This window comes from Schistocerca gregaria, chromosome 7 (assembly GCF_023897955.1).
Source record: "Schistocerca gregaria isolate iqSchGreg1 chromosome 7, iqSchGreg1.2, whole genome shotgun sequence".
NCBI lineage: Eukaryota > Metazoa > Arthropoda > Insecta > Orthoptera > Acrididae > Schistocerca > Schistocerca gregaria.
In genome coordinates, this window is record NC_064926.1 from 275161504 (window position 1) to 275182677 (window position 21174).

At 39.7% G+C, this 21174-nt stretch overlaps 1 protein-coding gene across 1 annotated transcript in view; it reads right to left on the reverse strand.

Moving 5' to 3' along the window:
• Positions 1 to 1659: 1659 nt before the first annotated feature.
• LOC126281214 (WD repeat-containing protein 81) overlaps positions 1660 to 21174 on the reverse strand; it is a 253643-nt gene continuing 234128 nt past the window's right edge. Inside the window, exons 25-27 of the mRNA XM_049979961.1 lie at positions 20390 to 20683; positions 12608 to 12867; positions 1660 to 4678 (exon numbers count right to left, since the gene is read on the reverse strand). Coding sequence (XP_049835918.1) covers positions 4447 to 4678; positions 12608 to 12867; positions 20390 to 20683 — 786 coding nt within the window. The 3' untranslated portion in view covers positions 1660 to 4446. The remainder of the gene's footprint in view (positions 4679 to 12607; positions 12868 to 20389; positions 20684 to 21174) is intronic.

Consider the following 21174-nt stretch of genomic DNA (forward strand, 5'->3'; position numbering starts at 1 on the left):
ACCCAGAAGCGATGGCAGGATAACATTCAGGAGGACACAACTAGAATGAACAACAACAGCAACTGGACAAACAGCGCATTGGACAGGGAGAAGCGGAAGATGCTCATAGAGCACGCGTATGGTCGATAAGGCCCTTGCCACATGTAAAGTAAAGTAAGAATTACCTCATTCTGTGTCTGCAGACTGCAGGTATTTACTGTTTTGTGTTTGGTCACAGTTAAATATACAGTTTGTAATAGAGCTATAGTAGCTACTGTTGAATACTATGTTTCATTCTGATTTGCTGCATGATCAGTTTCTTTGTGGCAGAATGAGTGATAAATCAGTTCATAGTCAGATCATTGATGCTACAAATGTATCTTTCATGGAAAAGAATGAAGAAGGAATATATATACATGTTGAATGAATTACATTCTTGCCTGACTCGGCATATGAAGAGAGATTACCAATATACATTTGTGTGTGTGTGTGTGTGTGTGTGTGTGTGTGTGTGTAAGGGGAAAGAACCAGCTGTATCCATTAATACAGACAACTCTTTCTTTTTGAACGCAAAAGACAAAAATATGAGGGGCGTTCAATAAGTAATGCAATACTTTTTCCCTTGGCCACTTATGGTTGAAAAAAATGCACAACTTCTTGTAGGAAACTGCAGAATATTCTTGCTTCTGCACCTATAGTTTCATGAAGTTCTGATAAGTGGTGGTGCTGTAGGTAGCCTTCAAAATGGCATCTGTAATGGAGGTGCGTTCCAAGCAGAGACCTGTCATTGAGTTTGTTTTGGTGGAAAACTTGAGCATCTCAAATACTCATAAGCACTTGCAGAATGTCTATGGAGATCTGGCAGTGCACAAAAACACAGTGAGCACTGGGTCAGGCATCTGTTATCATCGCAACAAGATCGCGCAAACCTGTCCGATCTCCTGCATGCCAGCCAGCCACACACAGCTGTGACTCCTGCAATGTTGGATTGTGTGGACACTGCCATTCAAAGTGTTCAATGGACCGTAACCAAATAACTCACTGATCAACTGGAATTCTCTGCTGGTGGTGCTGACACATCCGTCCTCCGGTTGGAGTACAGTTCTTCCTCATCCACCCTGCAGGCCAGGTTTCTCACTTTCCAACTTCCATCTGCTTGGTCCAATACCAGATGCACTCCTGGGAAGCAGTACATGGATGATGGGGAATTTATTGATGTGGCAAGATGATTGCGCTGATGTCATGCAGGCATACATGCCTTCCTAGTAAGGTGACATAAGCCCGTCCCACTGAATGGAAATTATGTTGAAAAATAGAATTTCTTAGCCAAATGGGGGAGAATAACATGGTGTATTTGAAACCTGAATAAAACAAACCTGCTTTCAGAAAAAAAGTGTTGCACTACTTATTGAATGCCCCTCGTATATTCTGCAATCTGAGAGTTGTTAATTAGTGTGTATATGTTTTATATGGTGTTAAATATAGTGCTACTCATTCTGTGTCAACATTGGTTTATGTCAGTCTATATTCTTCTATATTCCAATATTGCATCAAAACTTTTTAACCCTACAAGAGCAGCAATATGGTTTCTTGGTCTTTATACTCTCTCTCTCAGAGAGAGAGAGAGAGAGAGAGAGAGAGAGAGAGAGAGAGAGAGAGAGAGAGAGAGAGAGAGAGAGAGGGGGGGGGGAGGTACTGAGGTACTGAATATTGCATAAATGTCACATGCTTAATTTAAGATAAATAATGATGGAGTGCAACATAATGGAAAGACATGTTGTTATGATTAAAACACATTACAGGTATGGAAATCATAGAGAAAAATGAGTGGGACATTGCACATAATGAATGTATAGTACAGAATCTGACAAGGGACATTAGTTCAGTTCTCCAGATGTCAATCCAATCATCACTCTGTTGAAAATATAATCACCACGAGTGATATATTTTTATGAGCCAGAGGAAATCAAAGTCAATGTGGGAAATGTAAAAACAATAATGTATTTTTTATGTGAGAGACACCCTGACCAGTAGTTTTCACACATTTGTACCACAAAACACCCCCAGACATCTTATGATTTGGCACTGTGTGCCTTCTTTCTTTGAGTGTTTCTGAATGCTGATGTGCACACTACACAATAAGAAACCAAATTAATGTCTACACCTCAGATTAAGATTCAATACGACATTGAGCTGTAGATGGGCAAAAAACACATGTACATTTAATAAAAAAGGAAGAGTGGCTACTGTGTCATGTAGAACATTAGAAATGTATCATATTGTAAGTTAATCATAGAGAGCATAGTTTACAATCAGATAACACATATTCATTGTGGGACATGAAGTATCTCCTTTCTTTGTCTTCCTCTTTTAAAATAACATAGTAATTGTGCTGAAAGTACAACTTACAATATTAAACAATTATATGAAGTAAATGGGTCATTTTTGACGAGTTGTAGGGAATATTTTTTCATAGAAGCCAGAGTAAGCGCACCAGAACAAAACTGATACAGGAAACAATACACCTGCTTAAGAAAATGTGAGCAAATGATTTCCTATTTGGGGATAAAATATCCAGTTAGTCTCACATAATATTTATCAACTAAATAATGGCTTTCCTTCATGCCAAACTTATTTTTAACTGAAATTTGTACAAGCTTCATTGCACATAACTATGAGGGTAAGTCAATTATTACTCGCAATTTAGTTATATTTTTGTTTATTTTGGCAGTACTGTCATTTTACATTGATGATGCATGCTTTGTTTATTTGTTGTATGTTTTTGCAATTTTCAAGCTGCAAGGTTAGTTTTGTTATCGCTGCCATGCTGTTAATCATGACTGCTCTGCTGTCTATTTGCACCAAAGAAGAGCAACATTCAGTGATCTGTTTTTTGTGGTCAGAAGGCATATCAGGGGCTGAAATTCATTGAAGACTTTTGGTTCAGTACAGGAACAGTGTTTTGCCACAACAGAGTGTTTAAGAATGGATTGACAAATTCTGAAATGGTCGCACAAGTGTTACGCACGATGAAGGAGCTGGACGACCATTTACCACCAGAAATGAAGAAACCTTTGAGCATTCACATGAAATGATTCTCTTAAACAGACAATTAACTATTGTCGTAGTGGCACACTGCAAATTAGTCACGGTTCTGCCTACAAAATCATCCCCTACAGACTTGGGTTTCATAAAGTTTGTAAAAGATGGGTCCCAAAACAACTCACACAGTTGCATAAACAAATGTGCTTGGACATCTGCCAAAAACATTTGGATCACTATGGTAACAAAGGAGACAACTTCTTAGACAGTATCATTACTGGTGACAAAACATGGATCCATCATTATGAGCCAGAGAGTAAATGGCAGAGTATGTAACGTAAACATTCAAATTCACCGTGCAAGAAAAAGTTCAGACCTAACTGTACGCAGGAAAACTTATGCTTACGGTGTTTGGAACACAAAAGGTCCAGTACTGGAACATTAGGGGGAAAGAGGCGCAACAATAAACAGTGTACATCACAGTGAGATGCTTACTACCAGGCTAAAGCCTGCAATTCAAAGAAAAGGCTGAGGATTGCTGTCAAAAGGTGTTGTGTTGTTCCACGACAATTCCTGTCCACATACTGCTGCCCACACTGCTGAAAAGCTCCAGAAACTCAAATTTGAAGTACTGGGTCATCCTCCATATAGTCCCAGTCTTACCCCGTCTGACTATCACTTGTTTGGTCCACTCAAACAGGCATTAAGGGGCCATCAATTTGACTCGGACAAAGCAGTGAAGGAAGTGGCGCATTACTGGCTCACAGCTCAACCAAGAACCTTCTTTTATTATGGCATCAGGAAGCATGTAGAATGATGGACCACGTGCGTTGAAACGCAAGGAGACTGTGTTGAAAAATTATGTTCTTGTAAGTTTCCCATTTGATTACAATAAATTTTTATAATTACTTTGCAGGTAATAATTGACTTACCCTCGTAGTTTTAACTCCACTCCCATGCAGCTTTTAAGCCTCTTTGGTTATCAAAATAATACTAAAGCATGATTAATAACACTTAAAATAAATACTGGGGCTGTGCTTTCATTTTAAATCAGATATAACTGACAACTAGTTTACACAGGAACAAACTTACACAGCTGCTGGAAATGCAATCCTACAATAATCATTCAGCAGTCATGTAACTGGTTTTTCTTATCTTTCAAACTTTCTGCCGTTATGCTATGAATACTATATTAGTACAAAAAAATCCTTTACAAACTTTTAGTGATGAAGACAATGGTAATTAATAGCTGCACATTCTCATCCTAAGCTTGTATTTGGACAAATAATAATAATAAAAATTATTATTATTATTTTGTGTGTACTTTGATATGCAATGGAATGTTTACAATCATATTATTAATTAAAGTTTCTGTAAATGAGATTCAAAGAAATGTTTCTCGTTTCCATATTGCTGACATACAGTTCAACAGAGCAGTGTTATGTTCCCTGAGTCAGCACCAAGGAGCAGCAGCCTGTTGAGAGGAAGGACAGCCATGGACGTAAGAACACCTTTGAAGGTATCGGATCGCAGCCGAGTTGAAGTGTATGAGGCATCCATATCAACAGCAGAATGGACTCCTATTCGGCTAGCTGTGGTCCCTGATATCAGTTCCGATCCATAGCTCATAAGACAGTGAACAGGTTCTGTGGGCCCTCTGCAGCAAAAATCATTTTAGCAGGTGGTAAACAAAAACTGTATAACAAGAAACGATTCTGATATAAAATGTGAACAAATAAAGCAACATAAATGACAGCAACAGCAGAAATACTAAGACCAAAAACCTACTGAAACATAAATGGCAAATCAATTTTCATCTTACAAATGAATTCATTATTGATAAATATAATGTAATAAAAAGAAACTGATGACATTAATGTAGTTTAATAAATGGAAATCAATGCTGCTTTAGTTTCCAAGTTCATATTATTTGTTGAAGAAACATTCCACGTGGGAAAAATATATCTAAAAACAAAAGTTGATGTGACTTACCAAACAAAAGTGCTAGCAGGTCAATAGATACACAAACAAACACAAACATACACACAAAATTCAAGCTTTCGCAACCAACGGTTGCTTCTTCAGGAAAGAGGGAACGAGAGGGAAAGACAAAAGGATGTGGGTTTTAAGGGAGAGGGTAAGGAGTCATTCCAATCCCAGGAGCGGAAAGACTTACCTTAAGGGGAAAAAAGGACAGGTATACAATCGCACACACACACATATCCATCTGCACATACACAGACACAAGCAGACATTTGTAAAGGCAAAGAGTTTGGGCAGAGATGTCAGTCGAGGCGGAAGTACACAGGCAAAGATGTTGTTGAAAGACAGGTGAGGTATGAGTGGCGGCAACTTGAAATTAGCGGAGGTTGAGGCCTGGCGGATAACGAGAAGAGAGGGTATACTGAAGGGCAAGTTCCCATCTCCGGAGTTCTGACAGGTTGGTGTTAGTGGGAAGTATCCAGATAACCTGGACGGTGTAACACTGTGCCAATATGTGCTCGCCGTGCACCAAGGCATGTTTAGCCACCGGGTGATCCTCATTACCAACAAACACTGTCTGCCTGTGTCCATTCATGTGAATGGACAGTTTGTTGCTTCACAGTGTAGGCAGGTCAGTTGGTAAATCACGTGGGTGCTTTCACACGTGGCTCTGCCTCTGATCGTGTACATTGCAAATTAGAACAGCATGCCACCCTCCACCTCAAAAAACTATACAATCTCCTGGTTTCCCACCTCCAGAAAGGCAACTGAATCACCCTTCACAACCTTTCCAGCAAATCTCAACCTCCTCCCATTGCACACAAACCCAGTCTCCCCCATCTACTCAATCTCCCACTTCCAGCTCCACTCCCTCCAAAACCTCAAAATTCCAATCAACACAATCTGGAACCACATCACCCTAATTCAGTACTTAACCTTTCCTCCAAACCTCTCTCCCAATCCGAAACCTGTGTCCTTTCCAAAGGCCTCACCTTCAGCCCCACTCTCAGGTTCAACCAAACAGCCCTCGTCAAAGATTTACTGTCCTACACTCGTACTCTCTGCTGGAAATATCACTTTGCCAAGGAGAAAAATGATCCTAATCCTACTCCTAATGATCCAACTCCCCAAGACACTATCCAAATTGAACCCTGCCTGGAACAGTTCCGTCCTCTGTCACAGCACGATCCACCTCCTCTTCCTCAAAATCACTCTCTCCAAACCTTCCAGGAATTTCTGACCTCCAACCTTGCCTCTCAATCCTTCTTAAGAAACCTTAATCCTACTCCCAACATCACCACTGCTGAAGCCCCAGCTATCCGTGATCTGAAGGCTGACCGATCCATCGTCATTCTTCCAGCTGACAAGGGTTCCACGACCGTGGTACTTGATCGTCGGGAGTATGTGGCTGAGGGACTGCGTCAGCTTTCAGACAACACCACATATGAAGTTTGCCAAGGTAATCCCATTCCTGATGTCCAGGCGGAGCTTCAAGGAATCCTCAGAACCTTAGGCTCCCTACAAAACCTTTCACCTGACTCCATCGACCTCCTGACCCCACCGACACCCCGCACCCCTACCTTCTACCTTCTTCTTAAAATTCACAAACCCAATCATCCCGGCCGCCACTTTGTAGCTGGTTACCAAGCCCCCACAGAATGTATCTCTGCATATGTAGATCAACACCTTCAACCCATTACATGCAGTCTTCCATCCTTCATCAAAGACACCAACCACTTTCTTGAACGCCTGGAATACTTACCCAATCTGTTACCCCCAGAAACCATCCTTGTAACCATTGATGCCACTTCATTATACACAAATATTCCGCACGTCCAGGGCCTTGTTGTGATGGAGCACTTCCTTTCACGCCGATCACCTGCCACCCTACCTAAAACATCTTTCCTCATTACCTTAGCCAGCTTCATCCTGACCCACAACTTCTTCACTTTTGAAGGCCAGACATACCAACAATTAAAGGGAACAGCCATGGGTACCCGGATGGCCCCCTCGTATGCCAACCTATTCATGGGTCGCTTAGAGGAAGCCTTCTTGGTTACCCACGCCTGCCAACCCAAAGTTTGGTACAGATTTATTGATGACATCATCTTCATGATCTGGACTCACAGTGAAGAACAACTCCAAAATTTTCGCTCCAACCTCAACTCCTTTGGTTCCATCAGATTCACCTGGTCTTACTCCAAATCCCACGCCACTTTCCTTGACGTTGACCTCCATCTGTCCAATGGCCAGCTTCACTCATCCGTCCACATCAATCCCAACAAGCAACAGTACCTCCATTATGACAGCTGCCACCCATTCCACATCAAACGGTCCCTTCCCTACAACCTAGGTCTTCATGGGAAACGAATCTGCTCCAGTCCGGAATCCCTGAACCATTACACCAACAACCTGAAAACAGCTTTCGCATCCCGCAACTACCCTCCCGACCTGGTACAGAAGCAAATCACCAGAGCCACTTCCTCATCCCCTCAAACCCAGAACCTCCGACAGAAGAACCAAAAAAGTGCCCCACTTGTGACAGGATACTTTCCGGGACTGGATCAGACTCTGAATGTGTCTCTCCAGCAGGGATACAGCTTCCTCAAATCCTGCCCTGAAATGAGATCAATCCTTCACGAAATCCTCCCCACTCCGCCAAGAGTGTCTTTCCGCCGTCCACCTAACCTTCGTAAACTCTTAGTTCATCCCTATGAAATCCCCAAACCACCTTCCCTGCCCTCTGGCTGCTACCCTTCTAACCGCCCCCGGTGTAAAACCTGTCCCATGCACCCTCCCACCACCACCTATTCCAGTCCTTTAACCCGGAAGGTGTACACAAACAAAGGCAGAGCCACATGTGAAAGCACCCACGTGATTTACCAAATGACCTGCCTACACTGTGAAGTATTCTATGTGGGAATGACCAGAAACAAACTGTCCATTCACATGAATGGACACAGGCAGACAGTGTTTGTTGGTAATGAGGATCACCCGGTGGCTAAACATGCCTTGGTGCACGGCGAGCACATATTGGCACAGTGTTACACCGTCCAGGTTATCTGGATACTTCCCACTAACACCAACCTGTCAGAACTCCGGAGATGGGAACTTGCCCTTCAGTATACCCTCTCTTCTCGTTATCCGCCACGCCTCAACCTCCGCTAATTTCAAGTTGCCGCCACTCATACCTCACCTGTCTTTCAACAACATCTTTGCCTGTGTACTTCCGCCTCGACTGACATCTCTGCCCAAACTCTTTGCCTTTACAAATGTCTGCTTGTGTCTGTGTACGTGCGGATAGATATGTGTGTGTGTGCGAGAGTATACCTGTCCTTTTTTCCCCTTAAGGTAAGTCTTTCTGCTCCTGGGATTGGAATGACTCCTTACCCTCTCCCTTAAAACCCACATCCTTTTGTCTTTCCCTCTCCTTCCCTCTTCGCTGATGAAGCAACCGTTGGTTGCGAAAGCTTGAATTTTGTGTGTATGTTTGTGTTTGTTTGTGTGTCTATCAACCTACCAGTGCTTTCGTTTGGTAAGTCACATCATCTTTATTTTTATATATATATTGCATACACAAGGTGTGGTAAGAGTGGACACTTCATAGAACTGTGCTGAAATATTGTCTGATCATTTCTCTGTCACTTCCATGTACAACCCTTATAAAGTTACAAAAAGTAACTGATGCAACAGCCTGATGCACAGATTTGCAGTACATAATAAACATGTGTAAAGAATGGGCCAGACAGTAGGGGATTTTACTTTATTATATGAGCTTTCAAATGGTAACTTCATTTTTCCATTGCGGCCAAGCCATTGCCATCAGTGTTAACTGTCTGTAAATTCTTTTGTCCCACAGTCTGGTAACAGGAAGTCAGCACTGAGGAAGGGCACCTTGATCACGCACCTCTCTCATATGCTTACAAGGTAACGCTGCCCAAGCATCAATTAGCATGCAACACTCTGGAAAATTCCTTGTCGCCTGCACGGTTTTCTCGATCCCGGCCAATCACGGTGAAGTAAGCCACATGGTGTGGCGAATATACCTGGCCGCCCGTCGCCAGGCCTGCTCTCTTGTATTCTAGCTTAACAGCGAGTCGGACGCGCGCCCTGTAGCAGTGTAGACCTACCCGCTTCTCCTGGTGCTGCGGCACTGTGGTCTTTGTTTTGGCAGACAGCAACTTTCGTTAGCTTCGCAAACTATGGCCCGCCAAACTCTACGCTCTGGCTCACCCTCACCTCCCTAGGCCCACGTGACCCATTTTTTAATATGCTTTCGCCAATAAATGGCCTTTGTATAAATTTTGTTCTATTCATTTCATAATGCCCACCGTCTGCCCATATGCCCATCCTGTACACATGGCAGCAGTGTAACAGTAGTTTACCATTTGACTGTGGATAAAGAAGACCCCTAGTAGCTTGCTAAGTCTACATTCTCTTTTACGTGGCAGAGATTTGTAGTGGACCCTGAAGAAAACAATCAAGAAGTTGTGGTACATCTATACTAAATATACGAGCCCAAATGTTTCAGTTGGAAAACAAAAAATAATTTTCTTCACTGGAAGAGAAGAAAGAAAACTGTGAAATTTCAAGCTGAAAAGATGACTAAAAGCTAAGTGTATGCATGGGAATAATGGATTTTGGGTTCTATATTATTAGTGGGGGCTCGACTTAATGCTGATTAAAATAAATGACAGGTAGATATCAAAGCTATCCTGCAATTTCCAAGACTTAGATTATAGGGTCGAGAACTGTAGGGTTCCCCTAAATCAGGCAGGTGTGCACTACACACTGGAGGCTGCTACACACGTAGTTGATTGTGTGTGTATGGAGAACTTAAGGTTATTTTAGCCTAGACAAATCTCCATCCAGCCCAAATAATGAAAGCTGTAGGAGACCAAAAAGTATTAGTGTAAGGTTCAAAGCAATGGCACCCCACATACTATTAAAATCATTACAATTAATTGCTGAATCATTCCAAAGAAAATACCTAAGTATGAAGTGCCCCTAAAAAGCAGTGGAGCTTGTGTAATACTAAGTACAGAAGGCTAATTAAAACCCAAAATTGATAGCAATGAGATTTTTGGGGAAAATTTAAGTGTACATCAAACGATAGGCTAATGGTAAATGGACATGGTCTATTTGCCACAGCAGACAAGAAACTCACATCCACCAACATAGAAATCGAAGCTGCATGTGACATTGTTAGGGCTACACTAATTATTAAGGGAGGCCATAAACATATAATTTGATCCTTCTATTGACTACTAGACTCACCTTCTAATGTTACCAAAAACTTTAGAAACATCTATGTTAATTAATATGAATGTTACCCAACCACATTGTCATCCTCAGAGGACACTTCAATCGTCCAATAATCATCTGGGAAAATTAAAGTTTTCTAAGGGTGGGCATGACAAAATGTCCTGCAAAATATTACTAAATGCTGTCCCTCGGAACAGCCAGAACAGATTACTAAATGCTTTCCCTCGGAACAGCCAGAACAGATAAGTTTGGAAGCCTACTCATTATGGAAATATACAAGATATAATGGATATAAATAGGCCTAATGTCTTTGAGGATGTCCACATTGAAACTAATACCTGTGACCATGAGGCATGGTTATTACTCAAGTGCAAAGGGTAACAAAAACAAGAAATAAGAGAAAACAGCATGTAGAAGAACTATGGCTAAAGTTTAAAATATCAGTAGCAGACTCAAACAGTTTGCAGATGAAGCAGTTATGAAAAAAAGCTGCATAAATATCATTCAGATCATGAGAAGATTGAAAAGTGGTGCAAAGACTGGCAAACTGCTTTAAATATTCATAAACATAAGATTGTGTGCTTCACAAAGAAGGAAAAATGTAGAATCCTATGACTACAATATCAAAGAGTCACAGCTGGAAATCATCTACTGATACAAATATCTTGGTTTAACAATTTGTAAGGATGGAAAGACTACATAGGCTCAGTCATAGGTAAATCAAATGGCAGGTTTTGGTTCATTAGTAGTGTACTAGGGATGTTACTGTCTACACAGGAGATTGCTTATAAAATACTCATGGGACACATTCTACAACATTTCTCAAGTGTGTGGGCCCTGTATTAAATAGGATTAACACAGAATATTTAATGTATACAGAGAAAAGCAGCATGAATGGTCACATGTTTGTTTGACCCACAGAAATGTCAGAGATGCTGAAGAGACTGCACTGGCAGACGTCTGAAGATAAAAGCGAACTATCCCAAAAAAGCCTGCTTATGAAGTTTCAAAAACGAGCTTTAAGTGATGAATCTAGGAATATACTACAGTCCCCTATGTATTGCTCCTGTAGGTAATGCAAGGTTAAGATTAGACTAATTAGAGCACGCACAGATGGGTTTAATCAAATCATTCTTCCTATGCTCATTACATGACTGGAATGAGAAGAAGCCCTAATAAATGGTACAATAGGAAGCACCCTCTGTCATACATTTCACAGTGGTTAGCAGATGACAGATGAGCCTGATCACAATTGCAGTTACGTAGAAGCTTAAATTTTCTCACACTGCCAAGGGACCATAGACCTTAGTATTTGACATAGATTTCAACTTGCTACCTCAAACCATTTCTAAGAAAAGAGGTCTTAATAGATGGACAGACAAACAGACAATGAAGTGATCTCATAAGGGTAACATCTATTTCTACTGACTGAGGGGAGGAACTGCAAAACAAAGTTGTCCGAAACTTTGCACTTTTATTGTTCCATTGACTGTCTCTGTTTACTATTAATGAAATCCTGAACAAACCAAGCAAGACAGCACCACAGTACAACACTGCATTACTGCTCAGAGAGATGAATGTTCAGAATCATGGTGCATGTATTCAGACTCTGCACAGTGTAATTATCAGATATTAGTTTGAGCTTCAGCCATATTTACAAACTGAACTTGATTTCTGTGGTCTGCTTTCTGAAAACATAATTTCTCTTTTTATGAACAATGGGCAGGTAATCAACAGTGTAGTAACAATAAATAGTAATCTTCTCAACTTACTTTTATGTTTAAAGCAAAACTGTTTTATCTGTGTAGTTACTTTTTTTGCAGCTAACAAGCTGTTCTGACATCATGATCAAGACAGCTGAGCTATATTGCATGATGCAAGATAAAAGTAAATTACGGGAGATGCTATGGCATAGACCTATGCCTTGTTCTACATGAACTACATTCAAACTCTGTAGAATCAAAATTTCAGCAGTGTAATCTGATGTACTAACTGACTGTTTCATTGGTTCAAGAAAGAACAAAGGTTCACTGACAATGGCTTACAAGTGTTGAAATATGTTTCATTGATTACAAAAAGAAGACACAGTGTTTTAGAGAAGGCAGCAACCAAAAGCATAAACGTTGTTACAGGTTCCTACAACCACTTGAAGAAAATTCTAGGATTAATGGTTGGCCATATTTGTACATAAAACCTTTCTTGTTCAAACATATGTAAAATGAGCTACGGTCTGTCTCTAAATATGCTCATGCCAATAAGACATTAAAACCTCTCCCAAAAGTGCATAAAAGTTCCAAGACCAGAAAAACAAAAATAAAAGATACTGCTTTATACTCACTTCATAGGAAAGCAGAACCTGCCATCAACAGCACTCCAAACAGAAACTGCCTGGTCCAGAGAAGAACTCACAATGGAGTTGCCACCATTTGCTGATATAAGTTGCAGTATCTCTGAGTCATGACCTTTCCAAGAGGCCAGTAGGCCACCTGTGCGGATGTCCAGCATAGACAGGAATCCTGACGACTGTCCAACAGCCACCCATGTGCCTTCAGGCCCAACAGCAATGCATCTTATTAGTCCTGTTGCACTCTGTGACACCTGCAATGATGGAAAATAGTTTAACTTGCATTCTACTATTATAACTCCCATTAAGGACATTTATGTTACAGATGACAACAGGGTAATTAAATTTAGTTGCAAAGATGACCAATGCACATGCAACTAAATTTTACAAAAGTAATGAGAAGACAACAGCCCTGAAAAACAATCCTCTATGACTACAAATCTGTATTACAAATTTTTCCATTTTCATTTAAGAAAGGAAAAATTCAATAAACATCTCTCTATTCAGTGATAATATGAAGGAAAAAAAATGATATCAAGGAACTGAATAAATGATATTAACAATACTGGTATATAGGATAGCAGGAGACAATGTAATCTTTGCAATTACTGGCATAACTGTAACAGGAAGACGTCTGTTGGGTTTAATATATTACTTTATTGTATAAATTACAATTAAGACTCAGAAACAGAGAAAGGAAAGCCTTAGCTATTACATTTCATTTGTCACCAATTCAAAGAGTCTTCTCTTAAACAAAGCAATGTTAGCCTAGTCACCACCCTGCCCCCTTTTCTCGTCCTCCCAACTGCCAATAGAAAGTAGGATTAAAAAAAACATCACACACTGAATATGGTACTGCTCAATCACTGCTCCAGTGCTGCTAAGGAAGAGGTGTCTGGTGCTGTCATTTTCAAAGGTTCAGGTGCAGGTGGCACATCATGTCCATCTTTCTTAGTCTCTAGGATATGCAGTTACACTACAATAAAGGCTTGTTTTTAATGCAACAATCAAATCATGCATATCAATGTCAAATGTCTTTTCACCATTTGTGAGTACTTTAATGGGGGCAATCATATGGTGACTGTAAAAACTACCTGGCTGCATCATGGCACAGGATACGTATTCACTTTATCACAAGTTTTGAAAAATGAATGCATACTTGGTGCCATGATCCATAATTATTGTAGATCAAAACCTGCAGATCTGTGTGTGTAACCATTGCACCAAGCCAGATACTTAATTTTCATTATTGGAGTGGTATGAACTAATTTTCCAGGTTGTGTGTCCATGGATGATAATTTAAGTCATCTTTGAAGGCAATCTGCAGAGCAAGCAGGACGATCAGTAGGGTCTTCATCTAGATTCCAAAGGCATGATACATGAGAGAGGCCTTTAAATGATGGTGTAAAACATCTACTAGTTTATTCGGTAAAGGACAGTACCCAGATGCCCGAATTATGTGCACCTGGTTCCTGCAGTAGCATTCCTAGTGCCTTGAACAGATGATAAACTGTCAGAATTGATTTGTAGCTACACACAGTGCTTTGTCAAAGAGCACAATCTATTCACAAAACAATGTTTTGGCAAAGCTGTCAATTGCCATCAGATAACATGGAGAGGCTTGAATCACTAGTTTGGAGAGTCGAAATTCCAAGTGGGGAGATGACAAGGTGACTAATTTCGTTTCTACCAGATGAAACTTCTGCAGTCCTTTTCTATCTACCAGGCACAGAACAGAAATTCTAAAATGTCTAACAGATGATCCATGAGGCAAATGAGACAGACATATAGATGAACCAGCTGACACTGTCCCAAATGCTTCACTATTATGTTTATTTGAGGCATTGCCAACAACATATGGCACACTTGTGATCTTGCTGGCAGGCAAGAGCACAATGCCCTCACTGGTGTGGCACACCTTGCCAACATGCGGTTTTGTGTTTCCCTCCAGCCATTTACACAAGAAAATTTTGAAACATATCAAAACAAGAATCTTTATTAGAGAACCTACAACATTAAGAGTGGCTTTGACTTAACAAATGGTTGGAAGGACATTGATATTCTAACAGGAGCAACTAAAGAAACAGTTTATATACAAACATTCCATTAATGGGATAGAGAGAGTAAAGAAGAACCTTGTGACAGGGAGATTAAACAAGAAGAAAAGACTGAGTGCACTGACATGTTAGAATTTGTATAGCCTGTTAATAATTTTAAACTTAATGACAAAGTTTTTCGCTGCAGTGCAGACTAACCATGGGGATTAACCTGAAAGGGACTCTAACTAACATCCATTCGGCTGCAATCTCATCACAGGAGCTACCCTGGGATTTGCTCAAAAAGATTTACATATACCATATGAAATATAAATTTGGATAGCTGAAAGATAATGGTGCCATAACAGCTCCATCAGTTCGTTCAGTAAATAAGTATTAATTTGTGATCTATTACCATGACCTCAGGATATGCTGTGATAACCAGAAACAGCTCTTGCAAATTTACAGAAAACTTAGTAAGTGTATTTTCTAGATTAAGAATAGATTTTAACAACACTTTGAACATTTTTATTGTTCATATAATATTACAATTAACAGTGAGAAACACAAACAGCTATCACCTGATCTGTATTTGGTGATACAAATAATACTTCAAGAGGAATAGATAATATTTTAGGAGGTAACATATAGACTAATCTGAAAAAAAAATAATTTTCATATAACATGTCCAATTTTTATTGGTTACGGAGATACAGCTGTTAGAATATAATCCACAAAAATACTTCCAGAAGCTGTCAAATAAAGCAAATGATTGAGTTCAAAGTTAGTTTTCAGAAATTTCAGCTCCAACTTCAATCCACATTTGAATTTTGACAAGACTGCATGTAGCTCTTGTGAGGTTGTATTGACACACTTTCATGAAATCAGCACTGTTAATAATCAGAATGATCCATTTGTCTTTTGTGATTACTTTTTCTATGTAGACTTCATCTTTCAACTATTGCCTCAGGCAAAAATCTAAAGAGGTAAGGGACAAGGGTGGCCAATAAAATGATCATTTCTGCCTACCCATTTTCCAGGAAATGTTAAGTTTAGATTATGTGTCACTTGGTGACAAGAATGTGCAGGAGCAACATACCCATCCTTGTAGCCACAGTAATCTCCTCCAATAATGTTGGAAGCTCATTTTAGAAATTCTAATTAACCGGGCACAACAAGCCCAATCAATTGATTGTTATAACCACACCACATATTAACAGAAACACTTTCTTGAAAATGAGTCTTGACAGAGGATGTGAGTTTGCATTGGATGATCAATGTGAGTTACGAGTGTTACTGATACCAGTAAGCAGTATTAACGGAATTATTGAGAGATTTGCAATTAGGTAATGACAAGATTCCAGCTACCTTCATCTCCTCCCTGAAGATGTTGAAATTACTGTAAATGATACTTAATGTCGACCATATTCCTGTATGTGGAGCACCATTATGTGTAGAAATTCTGTGTGTGTTTGTTGAAGGACTACATTCTGTGTTGTTGTTTTTGTGGCCTTTAGTCCAAAGGGTGATGTGATATAGCTCTCCACACTAGTCTACCTTGTTCAAGCCTCATCATCTCTGAATAACTACTATTGCAATCAACACCCTTTTGAACCTACTTACTGTGCTCATGCCAAGGTCTCTCTTTACAGTTTTCATCCCCCACACTTCCCTCCATTACTGACTTTTCCTTGATGTCTAAGGATGCATTCAATTGGCCAGTTCCTTCTTCTAGTCAAGTTGTACCATAAATCATTTTTCCCCCTAGTTAAGCTCAGGGCTTCCTTATTAGTTATTCAATCCACCACATTTCAGAAGTTTGCATTCCCTTCTTGTCTGAACTGCTTATCATCCATGTTTGATTTCTCACCAAGACTGTGATCCAGATGAAGGTCTTCAGAAAAAACTTCATAATAGGTAACCCTTCAGCAGCACATCGTTTTTCACAATACGAGCAGACGTGTGGCACACTTTGTGCACATGTAAAGAAAAGCTGTCTTTATGTTACGAGGTAAACATGTATGAACAAAATTACAGTTCAAGCTTAGTTTAATTAGACAATAAAAAACAAGCCTTTCACCGTATCACTTTGTTGCTGCACCCAAGTGTCACACCACAGTAATGAACCCCAATCAAAGCATTAAACAGTGCCGCTGTATCAGATCCCTGCCACTCACTTATTTGATTACTAATTACCTTGTAGATAATTGTCCCATTGTGGGATTGAGCTGTTAGCTCTGTATCTGGGCCATTTTCTTGCATGGATCACTAATTTTGTCTTACCTAGGTTGCTATTTATTTTATATTGCTGCTGCTCACTTGAATGTATGGCAACACAACTATTATTGCGTTAACTTATGCAATTATGAAGGAATAGGTGCAGGCTGGCAATGGTAAAACAACAATGGAACAGTACAAAACAATATTATTTGTGATTTACACACTTCATACCCTCTCAAGGGTTAAATGTATTTTCCTCTTTCTCAGAAATGTTTTTTGTGCTACTGTAAGTCTACACTTTACGAGCACCATCCAGGAAATAAGGAACACTTGCACACACAGTCCGCACATCTGTCTTGTGGCAGCCCCTCATTGGTTTCTGGTCTTCAGCGTGATATGGACAGGTGCTGCATATGGTTCAAGTGATACCGTATCACATGATAGGTGTAGAGATAGCTGTGCCAACTGTGAATCCCACAGAGTGTGAGGTGTAAGATATTCATCTTCTGCAGGGAGAAAATGTTATACCCTGTGACACTCACTGCAGACTTGTTACTGTTTATGGTGAAGGTGTAATGAAAGCAACCAATGTCTGAAAGTGGTGCATAATGTTTAAGAATGAGAGAACAGATGTTCAAGACTAAGAGAAATCAGGGTGCCCTCCATCATCAGAGATGCACCACAACAAAAAGGTGGATTATATCATTAAAGAGAATTGGCAATTCATGATCAGCAACATACATGAACAACGTCAGGAAGTGTATCGTTCAACTGTGCTTTGAAAATGTCATTCAGCACTTCGGGGACCACAAAATCTGCGCACAGTGGGAGCCATGCATGTTCACAGATAACCCGAAAGCTGTGAAAATGGGTGCTGCATTAGCTTTCATAGAGCATTACAAAAGGGATGGCAACACATTCATTGACCAGAACATTACAGGAGATGAAACCCGGGTTCCTCACAATGCCCCTACAAAGAAGCAACAGTCTATGGAGTGGAATCATCCTCAATCCCCACAGAAGCCTCACAAGTTCAAACTAACTGCATCAATTCACAAACTGATGGCTTCCGTGTTCCAGCATAACATCAAGCGCCAGCACGTTGGCCTGAAACATAACAGCAGAGGACGCTGTGAGACGATGTCAGCCACTGACTAAGACCACACCATGATGGGAGCAGCCCCTGTAGGAAGAGAATATAAACACTGCTCCAGCTGGCCTCAGACACACTAGAAGAGCCTCAATAGAAGATGAGCCTTGATCCAAACTATTTAGCTCTGACTTGTGATCTATATTATTTGCTTGCAAGGAAATTGCATATATCAAAGGCCATTGACTATTTGCATGTTGTTAATTGTTTGCAACACCTCTTTGTAAAGAGGCAAATTTAAGTACCGTCAATTCAATTTACTGTTATAAACTCCATTAATATGATATGCTTGAATGTTGTCTAGCTGTGTGAGAAAACAGCTTCCTACGCAACTTACATTAAACGAGTGGGCAGGGTCTCACATTCTGTATTCTGTGACAGTGGAAGGGTCCTACTCATCAATTCTGTGTCCCACAACATAACAATCAATAGTGATGCTAAATGTGTTACCCATCAACGTCTTCATCAGGCTATCCAAAACTGCTGAAGAGGTAAGCTCTCACATGGAATTGTTCTCTTGTACAATAATGCATATCTGCACATGGCTATATTTTGCTTAGCAGACATGAACCTCATTGCAAGAGAAATTCCTACAGTCTGAATATGGCATCATAGAACTTTTCCTGTTTCCAAAAGTGCAAGAGCATCTTGCTGGTAAATGCTTCACAAATGATGAAGACCTGCAGGACGCTGCTGTGACATGGTTGAAAAGCCAGGTGGCCACATGGCACAAAGAGGGTATACACAAACTAATATCACGGTACATGTGCCTTAATGTCAAAGGTGACTAAGTGGAAAAGTAGACCAGTATGTGCCAGACTGTGTATATTCAGCCTCTGTATTATTATTATTATTTCTTTCTTATCTCAGACGTTCTGTCTGGTCAAAAGTAGAAAGTGACGCGGACCTTGATCAAGCGTGACTTCCTTTTAACTGTACGGTATATGTTATATTGCATTTAGGAACTTTCGGGTAATTCAACATGTATCAATAATTACGGATTTCTGTAGTTGTATATATAAGTTTGGCTGTAGCTGTATTGCATTGATGTACTGGTGGATATTGTGTGGTATGACTCCTGTAGTTGATAGTATAATTGGTATAATGTCAACTTTATCCTGATGCCACATATCCTTGACTTCCTCAGCCAGTTGGATGTATTTTTCAATTTTTTCTCCTGCTTTCTTTTGTATATTTGTTGTATTGGGTATGGATATTTCGATTAGTTGTGTTAATTTCTTCTTTTTATTGGTGAGTATGATGTCAGGTTTGTTATGTGGTGTTGTTTTATTATTATTATTATTATTATTATTATTAAAGAATATTGGTGTGGCAAAATGTTCTTTACTTTCTGGAGGTCCCCTTAGATCCTCTCTACTTTGGATGTCCTTTATTTTGCTGCCTAAATAGCAAAACTCATATATTACTTTTAGTGTCTCATTTCATAATCTAATTTCCTCAGTATCATCTGATTTAATTTGATTACATTCCATTTTTCTTGCTATACCTTTGTTGATGTTATATCTCTTTTCAAACTACTATCAACTGAATAATTCTTATACTTCATTCACACACTGTTCATTTGCAACTATAGATGACTGCTGGACACTGTACCAATCTCATACAGTTTAGTGGAAACATGAGTAAAAACTCTTCAACCAGGTATTCTTCCATTCGGACATTGTCTACTGTATTCTCTTCATGTAGCATCAGCATTTCCATTACAAAACTCTCAAACAGATACCATAGTGGTATATTAAGCACTTAAAAATACATGCAACAGGCTTAAAGAATACAGTAAAATTGGTCAACAAATATAACCACAATCATAACTGAAAAATTCAATTGTGCAAACTTAGGCACAACTTGAACTTTACAACAAAAATGACAATCAACAGAGAAATTCAGTTCAACCTATCTCACTAACCAGTTGTATCTCTGTAACTGGTAAAAATTGGACACATAATATATGGAATGTTTTATGTGAAATATTCTGTATTAACACCTACAATATTTGAATATTTACTATTTCTCCTGAGACACCCTGTGTGTGTGTGTGTGTGTGTGTGTGTGTGTGTGTGTGTGTAAACACACTTGCCCACATGAACAGAGAAAAATATAGCCACAGTAGTTCCATAATATCCACACAGAAAGTCTCTCTTTAGTCTTGTTGGTGTTTATACTACTGTGCAGTATACAAATTTAATGTGCCCAAATATCTCACCTATTAGAAAAAACTTTGGTGACACAATTAAAATGTAACTATAACAGAGTTATAATAGGTAACAAATGATAGAAATATGACTACATAAAATGTCAATTAACTAAGCTACACAAACATATTAAACACTAACTGAACAAGTGATTTACCTTCAGTTCATTAACAAAAGAACAGGTTCGTGCATCAACAAGCCGCAGTGTAGTGTCTGTAGTGGCCGCAAGCAGGACACGGCTTGGTGGTGGCAAAGCCTGAAGGACATTGACAGGTGGGTAGCGAGGTGAGTTCATATGAGCAATTACACTTCCCATAAATGGGTCCCATATGTGGATGATTGAGTCACATGAGGCAGCAAGCCGTAGTGACTCTATAAGTGCCACTGCCAGTACACACTTACGGTGACCAGTATAAGTCCATCGACACGGGGAAACAGCAGTTCCATCACCCTAAAATAAATAAAAATGGAAATTAATCAAGAATTTAAAAAGGGTCAGAGATACTCAGGATTATTAGTTAGTAACACGACTACATCACTGCACAACTTTTTTTTCCTTTCATGAAAAAAACTAATTACATAAGGCAAAAAAGAATATGATTATCACGTGGAACAGAATCATGGGGAAACTATGCTGTAACTTCTCCTGAGGGCATACAGCTCTACTGTGTGGTTAAATGATGATGGCATCCTCTTGGGTAAAATATTCTGGAGGTAAAATAGTCCCCCATTCGGTTCTCCGAGTGGGGACTACTCAGGAGGTCATAGTTATCACGAGATATAAAATTGGTGTTCTACAGATTGGAGCATAGAATGCAGATTCCTTAATTGGGCATGCAGGTTAGAAAATTTAGAAAGGGAAATGGATAGGTTAAAGTTACAATGGGGATTAGTGAAGTTCGGTGGCACACAAGGAACACGAATTCTGGTCAGGTGAATATA